A 9,367-nucleotide genomic window follows, 5' to 3' on the forward strand; every position below is an offset into this window, starting at 1 on the left:
CCTGGGTTGAGGTCTTTGGAGGGTCAAAGACCTTTAAGGAGGGAGGAATGTGGCGGTCAGCCGGGTTCGATCGCCGGTGGCCAGATAGCTCAGTTGGTAGAGCACCTGACCAGAGTTTCAGGGGGCCCGGGTTCGAATCCCGGTCTGGTCCGCTGCATTTTCTCCTCTCCCGTTGCAGTACAAAGCATCGTTGGGTAAGGGGGAATTTAAATTGTTAAAATGAAGGGCTAATCCCTCTTCCAAGGGGAGATAATAAAAAAAAGATGAAAATATGGTGGGATCATTTAAAAATCTTCTTCTCAAGAACCACTGAGCCAATGAAGCTGAAACTTATGCAGAAGCATCTTAGGGGTAGTAAAGATTCTAAATTATTCAAATCATGATCCCGGGAGTAGGGTGTGGCCACAATAGGGAATCCAAGTTTTACATTGAAATAAACAGGAAAAAAATCTTTAAAAGTCTTCTCAAGAACCATTGGACCAGGAAAGCTGAAACTTTTGTGGAAGCATCCTGTGTCAGTGTAGATTTAAAATTTTCAAATCATGATCCATGGGGGTAGAGCAAGGCCACAATAGTTATTACAAGGGGAGAAGCTGGTGAAGAACAGCATGACCAAAGTGACTCAGGTGAGCGTTGTGGCCCATGGGCCTCTTGTTTTCTCTATATTCTCATGTGATCCCCTATTGTGGCCCCATCCAAACACTGGATGTATAATTTATATGCATTTTTAAAAAAAAATTAGAATCTCCGTACGCTATAACTTAGAAGTGTTCTGGTCATGTGATTCCGGAAAAGATTTTTTGAATGATCCCATCTTATATATTTTCCTAAAATTCTTGAATTCCCTTGGAATTCATAGTTCCGACCTGTCAATCAAATCTTTTCTATCAGCCAATCAGATCGTTACGCATAATTAGGCGCAGTGACACTTCGATCGGCGGCCATGTTGTCCCACAAATAAACATGTGGGAAGTCTGTTAGGCACATCAAACTTTCGGGCGAAATGGTTCTGCGATGCGCTTGGGGGACATGTAATGTCGATGAGAGGTACCCGGAGAGGCTAAAGAATGGAGTAAAGTTGATTTTGTTCCCCAAACCTAAGACTAATTTAGAAAAATGCCTCCGTTGGATCAAAGCATGCGGGCGCCCACACGACCAGCTGAACGTCCAGCGTATAAATAAACACAAAGCAGTATGCTCAAAGGTAAGGCTGTTGATATTTTCATGTTCTCTGTGTAGTGAGTATTAAATTTTATGATAACATCAGGCAAGGACGAGGTAAAACGATATTTATGATGTATAACATATCATCCTGCATTTTCGTGCAAATTCGGGTGACATGAACTGGGGATTGCTTTGGGTTTATTTTATGGTGAAAGCGAGGCGAAAATGATGACTTTTAAAAAAAAAGATAGATGACTACATACAGAGTATGATCAGGTCCAGCACAATACCTTGATAAAAGTAAATAGCTTGAAAAAGCTATATAGCTTGATCAAGGTATTACAAATACCTTGATCAAGGTATATTTTATGTATTGAAAATCAAAAAAAAATTCTTTAAAAATTAAATACTGAAAGTCGAGTTCTGAGTTTTGTCGGTGTATCTACTCGTGCATGAAAAACACTCTGACATCAAAAAGAAAGCATAAAATAATGTCTCCTCACACGACATGTTTTTCTACTGATTTCATTGTGTTTTAGTACTTTTCATGCATGGATGAATTTACTGACAACAACTCAGAACTCGACTTTCAATACATGTAATTAATTTCTAAAGAAGTTTTTTGAATTTTCATTACATAAAATACCTTGATCAAGGTATTTTAAATACCTTGGTAAAGCTATATATATAGCTTTACCTTGGTAAAGCTATATAGCTTTATCAAGCTATATACCTCTATCAGGGTATCAGGGGATGACAAATCCCATTGCCCGACGCCCGGGGCTAGTGAATTTTAGGGGTGGGCAAGTGAAATTTTATCAACCACTTGCCCGTGGGCAAGTGACATATCAAAAAAAAAGAATTTAATTGTATTCCATAAATTTTAAGCTGGACGTAGGGGCTTGCATGATTTACTAAGCATTTGTCTTCCTCTTTTTGAAATATCTATAAATACAGAATTAGTTCATGGTAGGGCAAGCAAAAATTCAGGTAGGGCAAGTCAATTTTGACCATGTACTTGCCCTTGGAAAAGTGCCTTAAAAATCTATTTGTCAGCCCCTGGGTATTGTGCTGGACCTGATGATTCAGATTAGGGTTGATCATGCCGTTTTTATTTCTTAGATATCGTAATATTCAATACGACAGCAGATAATTCCTATTTACTTATACCATATATATTCAAACTAAATTTAATTATCCCCTTGAAATCATTTACAGCATTTTGTTGGAGGTGATGGACCAACTGAGCAGTTTCCAGATCCTATACCAGCTGATGGCTCAGTTCTACGACCAACAAGACCACCTCTTAAACGGACTTCTTCTGAAAATCAAACAGTGTCGACAAAAAAGAGAATTCTAAGGTAGATTACCATGTAAAGTGTATGCACACGGATCTTGGAGATTTTTTTGTTTTTTGTTTTTTATAAACTGGTAATTGGTTTAAGTTAAAATTGCTTTGTTTATTTCAGTAAGGTGGATGGAGAAGGCAGTGTGAATACAATTCCAACTGAGGATGAAGCTCCAAACAAAAAAAACAATGGCAGCAACATAGCTGTACAAACAGAAGAACCTTGTAAGCAAATGGTTTCTTACTTTAATTCAGTCTTGTACGTTTTGATTAACAAGAAATGGTTTTGCATAAGTTTTAAAGAAAATACACAATTTTTCAAGCATAGTAGACATGAATGGGAGGTCAGGCTGTATTCTTTCTACAAAGATATCCTTTTGTGTAAAAACAACAAAGTCACAAAATCGACAACCTGTGATCAGGAGTTGACCCTGAACTTGTGCGTAGTATGCATGGGTGTTTTTCAGTGTTATTATGTCATTGTTCTTGGCCAAACAAAAATCTCTAACATTGTCACATGCTTCTGTAATTGTCATGTTCCTAGCAGAGTAAGGGCACTTGATTTCTAAGAGGCCACAATGGCCATTGTCACAAACTTTACCGTCTGGACTTGCCCCTAAAAAAGCAAACTCTTTGTTTACGACAAGGCCACATGCATGAATATGTCTAGAGGGGTATTCCTTCAAGTATCTAGATTTGGCATCTTTTTCATGATTTTTCCCATAATCTAAAGAGGGGGCTGAAATCTTTTTTAAACTGAATAAGTTTTTTAAAAATTTGTCATTAGGTGTTGATTTTCTTTGTAAGATTTTGCCAAAATTAGAAGCAGTTAGTCTCTTTTTTCGTTCATTATACCACAGTTCAGACTCGCTTTGCTCACGAGTGTTGATTTCAATCTCAATAGGTTTACATTCCTTGTAATCTTCATTTAAATCAATAAACTGGATTGGCAAAGGGATAGGGGTTTGCTGGAACACATCTGTATCACCACACAACCATCTGATTTTGTGGGCTCAACTTCCTTAATATTTTTTGTCTGAAAAATATTTCACAGCTTAAGCAATTTAAGTACAAATTTATTGATTTCTTTTCTAGGGGTTTCTGGGATGGATATGTTTGCAATGGCTACAAAACTACACGTGTTAAAAGAAAAAGAGAAGCAGTATAAAGAGACCATCAGCAAACTGGAAACAGAAATAAAAGAGCTTAAAGATCAACAGAAATCTGAAAATCAGAAGCCAACATTTGGAGTTGATGAAGTACTCAGAAGACAGGAAAAGTTAAAAAATGTATTCAAATATTACACTGGGATCACCTATATTAGATTTGCAGGTCTTCTGGCATTTTTGGTACCTGCTGGATCCTCGATAAATTATGAAAAGGGTCGAAAAGACATCAGGAAATTGTCAATGCAAGATGGACTGTTTTTAACTTTATGTAGATTGAGACATAATTTTGGTCTAAAAGATCTATCAGTAAGGTTTAAACTATCACTACAGTCATCAGGAATTGTATTCAATACTTGGATTTCACATATGTACTTTAAGTTGGGGCAACTTTGTATTTGGCCACATCGTGATATTATTATTAATAACATGCCAAAAGATTTTAAACATGATTACCCCACAACTTTGATTATAATTGAAGAAACTGAATTTAGAACACAAGCACCATGTGCACTTGGTTTGCAAAGTCAACTTTACAGTGATTATAAATCAAGCACTACTTTAAAGGCATTAATTGGTTGTGATCCAAATGGTTCTGTGATTTTTGCATCTGAATTGTTTACAGGATGTATTTCAGATAAACAAATTTGTGAACAGTCTGGGTTTTATGATGTTCTTGAAACACTGCAGTCAAAGGGTTATGTTAAAGAAGGCGATGCTATAATGGCTGATAAAGGTTTTACTATTAAGGAAGAATTAAGTAAACTTAATTTGCTGCTGAACATTCCGCCAATGGCTTCATCAACATCTCAAATGTCGGTTTCAGATACTATTCTTACTGAAAAAATTGCAAAACATAGAGTACACATTGAAAGACTTATTGCTAAAGTTAAAACCTACAAGATACTATCTGTGCGCATCCCAACATCATTGTTTAAAAATATTAACAAAATCTGGTCTGTATGTTGTCATTTGACACTTTTTCATGATGTGTTTGTAACAGACAGTAAACATAGTAAATAGTCTACTTTATTCTGAGTTAGACATGTCAGTTGTAGTGACACATATCATTGACTTTGACATTCAGCATTGTGATGTGGATAATTTATATACTGTATTTTTCAATTATTAGCAAAATGAAATTTTCCAAACTGCATTTATATCTTACTTAATATTAACTGTGGTTATTGTATACATGTACCTGATATGACAATATTGAGCCTATCTGCACATCACCAAGGGGGGTGTTTACTAATGAGTGATCTGCAGACACAGTATATTCCAGAGGGGTTCCTTTTAATGAACTCAACTGCAGTATGTCATTTTTGGACACTTTGGGTAGACTGATATGAAATAAATGGTGTATGAATTAATATTTTTTCAAGTTGTGATTTTTTTGTTAATATTATTATTATGACTGATCAATTTAAAAAAACTGAACTTATATTTATAGGAAATTGTAGCCATGAAGAATACTGTATTATTAAATGAAATGGTTTTATTTCCAAAAGAAAAAAGTTTCTTTTTCTTTTCACCATACTCTTGATTTAAGTCTAGCTGGCATGTCACAGGTTTCCTTTTTCTTGATTCAGTTGGTCTTGCTACCACAACATGATTAATAGGGACAGGTTTGATTTTTGACCCCCTGGGCACATGCCACTGCTGTGGGATGCTTGTACAACTTTGTTGTTCAGGAACATTTGAGAAATTATGGAGCTTGAACCCCTGCAGACTCTTTATTAGGCCAACTACATGGGAACAGTGACCATTTAAACTGCAAGGAAAATTTTAAAGCTGAATTTCAAATAGCAAAGTGGGAGAGAATGGTACATTTTTAAGCTTCGTGAAACCAATTGTCAGCATGTCTGACAATTTTTAAAAAGTATTTCCAATCAGGCTCATAACGTAACCAATTAAATTATCAAATTGACAAAAATAAATATTGCCAACTTCAAAGGAATTTGGATAGGCTTAGAAAATAAAGAACTTGGTCTATATAATACTTATTGTGTATTTTGACTGAATATATTCATTTTATATCAATTAATATAAATCCTGAACCATGCAGTTGATTATTTATCTCGTCAACACATCTGTAAAAATTAATTGGTCACCAATGTTTACATTCCGATGGGCCTTAGCCTGACGTAACCCTGATAAATAACAAGTTTTTCTAGGAAAATATTGGGGGGATGTATACACATACCCAACTTTACAAGAGCATTGAGACTCGGTTATCTCATTTACTTTAATTTCCAAACTAAGTCGGTGCGGCGATTGATTTTTTCGCATTGACCTCCAGCATCTTGCAGCAGCTTGTACGGAGTTATCCGAACTGAAAATCTTAATATTATGGATATATCCTTGGGTAAAGTAATTTAAACCTTTCTGTAAAACTTTATCTGATAATTTTGAACTGTTGGGTAGGTATTTCACACAGAAATCGTCAGGAATCGACTTTAAACTGTCGGTCTCCACCGAGGATGATGCAGCCGGCATCGCCATAATGTGGGACTTAGTAACGGTAGCTAGGGTGGGCGGAGCTACGGAAGACAAGTCGGAACTAGTGCTAATTGTAACAGGGACCGTTACAGATGTTCCCCAAACGATCCCCAACTCCCTTTTGGTGCCATATTCCCTGGGAGCTTCATAAAATAAGACAAACTCGATGCCTTTGAAACTTTAACAACGTTTATTAAGAAGTGTAGAAAGTTCATTTAAATTTTAGCATTGCACGCGTGCGCATGTGAATGCATGTGCGTAATGACCATATCATCTTGTCTACACAATCTATATATTTTAATATACTAAACATTAAAGTATTTAATCCAAAAGTTTTAAAAAGTTAGCTCATTCAAGTGTTTTTTATTTTGCTCATTTCACGTGCGCGTACGTGCTCGCACGTGCATGCATGAGCATAATGACCATACCTTCTTGTAGATGTCCGTTACATCTATCTTTGTTCTAAATCCCATCCCGTTTGGTTGAAAACCAAGGGAGTTATAGTTGTTTAAAGTTTCAACCAATCAGATTGCAGCGCAAGTACATGCACGTGTATGTATGTGCATGGTGACCATATTTTTTTGTTGTAGTCAAATATATCTATCTATGTTCCAAATCTCATCCTGTTTGGTTGAAAATTAAGGGAGTTATAGTTATTTAAAGTTTAAGCCAATCAGATTGCAGCGCACGTGCATGCACGTGTTTTCATGATAATTGCTATATATCATGTTGTAGGATATCCTAATGCATGGCTATTTTCAAAATTTCTAAGGATTTCATCAAAAAACAAGAAAGATATTGAGACTTTAGTTTCAGCCAATCAGAGCAAAATGCACGTGCATGCACGTGAGATCTTGCTATTTTGACCATGTCATATTGTCTATGCTACTAATATATCCTTATATTATAAGTTTCAAAGCATTTCATCAAAAATTTAAAAAGTTACGCCTATATCAATTAAATCGGCCATTTCACATGTTGCACGTGCACGCTCTTGCAAGCACGTGCGCGCAAAATGACCTTCATTCCGCAAATCTACATAACATGTCTACTGACCCTAAAAAAATTTCACCTTGGTCGGATGTATAGTTTGCGAGATCATTCCCGGACAAAAAAGTACCCAGGAAGAAGAAGAAGAAGAAAAATAATAATAACTAGTGCTAATTGTAACGGGGACCGTTACAGATGTTCCCCAAACGCTCCCCAACTCCCTTTTGGTGCCATATTCCCTATAAGCTTCATTAAATAAGACAAACTCTACGCATTTGAGACTTTAACAACGTTTACCCAGAAGTGTACCAATTTCATTCAAATTTTAGCATTGCACGCGTGCGCATGTGAATGCATGTGCGTAATGACCATACAATCTTGTCTTTACAATCTATAGATTTTAATATACTAAATATCAAAGTATTTAATCCAAACGTATTAAAAAATACGCTAATTCAAGTGTATTTTTGATTTTACTCATTTCACGTGCACGCACGTGCTCACATGAGCATGGCGACCATACTTTCTTGTAGAAGCCCATTACATCTATCTATGTTCTAAATCCCACCCCGTTTGGTTGAAAACCAAGGGAGTTATAGATGTTCAAAGTTTCAGCCAATCAGATTGCAGCGCACGTACATGCACGTGTATGCATGTGCATGGTGACCATGTCTTCTTGTAGAAGTCCATTATATCTATCTATGTTCCAAATCCCATCCTGTTTGGTTGAAAACCAAGGGAGTTATAGCTATTTAAAGCATAAGCCAATCAGATTGCAGTGCACGTGCATGCACGCGTTTTCAAAATGATTGCTATATATCTTATTGTAGGATATCCTAATGCATGTCTATATTTAAAATTTCAAAGGATTTCGTCAAAAAACAAGAAAGATATTGAGACTTTAGTTTCAGCCAATCAGAGCAAAGCGCATGTGCATGCGCGTGAGATCTTGCTTTTTTGATCATCTTGTCTATGCTTCTAATATATACTTCTAATATGAGTTTTAAAGCATATCATCAATAATTTAAATAGTTACGTCTGTATCAATTATATTGGACATTTCTCGTGTTGCACGTGCGAGCTCTTGCAAGCACACGTGCATGCACATGCTTTCATGATATTTCTTTTATTACGGGCTGTAGATCTCCCTAATGTATGACTATGTTCAAAATTTCAAATGATTTTATCAAAAAACAAGAAAGATATTGAGACTTTAGTTTCAGCCAATCAGAGCGAAGCGCACGTGCTTGCACGTGCGATCTTGCTATTTTGACCATGTCATCTTGTGCATACTACTCATATATCCTTACATTATGAGTTTCAAAACATTTCGTCTAAAAATAGAAAAGTTACGGTTATATCCATTATATATTGGTCATTTCAAGTTTTGCACGTGCGCGCTCTTGCAAGCACGTGCGCGCAAAATGACCTTGATTCCGCAAATCTACATAACATGCCTACTTACCCTAAAAAGGTTTCCCCTTAATCGGATGTGTACTTTACAAGATCATTCGCGGACAAAATTTTCCCGAGAAGAAAAATAATAATAATAATAATAATAAGAAACAGAGTAAAAACAATATGTTCCCCAACTTCGTTTGGGGAACATAATAAGAAACAGAGTAAAAACAATATGTTCCCCAACTTCGTTTGGGGAACATAACTATGAATTGTGCTTGATCATGAATAGCTAGCTTTATAATTACCAATGTTGCTTTTGCATGTTTTGCTTGAAATTGGATTGATGATTCTTGAGAAGTAGAAAATGTAAAAAAAAAAAAAATTAAAGATGGATAAGCAGACCAATGGAACAAGGATTCTTGCATGATTCACAAAGCTGAAAAGTTAGCTGACCAGGTGAGCTAAAAAGACATAACTTTGTTTTCAACAGATTGATACAAGATCAGACAGGTAATCAATGAGAGAGCATTTGTTTTCGCATAAGCGTTGCAACTCTCCCAGTTTCTGTCATCAATCCAATTAAAAAAAAATATTTTATACAGTTTCAGGATATATGTAAGCATTTTCTGTAATTAGTGAAACCATGCATTAACAATTAACTCGTACCAGAATTTTTTTTACCTAAAATCCAAGTGACAATGTTAAACAACTTAGCAATTTCTAAAACTCATTTCTTTAAATAATAAGTGGATCAAATCACTTACTTGGGGTTAGGGTTGAATTAATTAACAATTAA

At 35.8% G+C, this 9,367-nt stretch overlaps 1 protein-coding gene across 1 annotated transcript; it reads left to right on the forward strand.

Moving 5' to 3' along the window:
• The first annotated feature begins 858 nt into the window (after positions 1-858).
• LOC134245934 (uncharacterized) lies at positions 859-5,140 on the forward strand. The gene is made up of 4 exons (XM_062728167.1): positions 859-1,204; positions 2,383-2,525; positions 2,634-2,737; positions 3,608-5,140. Exons 1-4 carry the CDS (start codon positions 1,004-1,006, stop codon positions 4,699-4,701), a joined length of 1,542 nt encoding a protein of 513 aa, XP_062584151.1. The 5' UTR covers positions 859-1,003; the 3' UTR covers positions 4,702-5,140.
• Positions 5,141-9,367: the final 4,227 nt, after the last annotated feature.

The sequence above is a fragment of the Saccostrea cucullata genome, unplaced genomic scaffold (assembly GCF_032062105.1).
Source record: "Saccostrea cucullata isolate Sc308-1 unplaced genomic scaffold, CSIRO_AGI_Scuc_v1 ctg2127, whole genome shotgun sequence".
In the NCBI taxonomy this organism is placed as follows: Eukaryota; Metazoa; Mollusca; class Bivalvia; order Ostreida; family Ostreidae; genus Saccostrea; species Saccostrea cuccullata.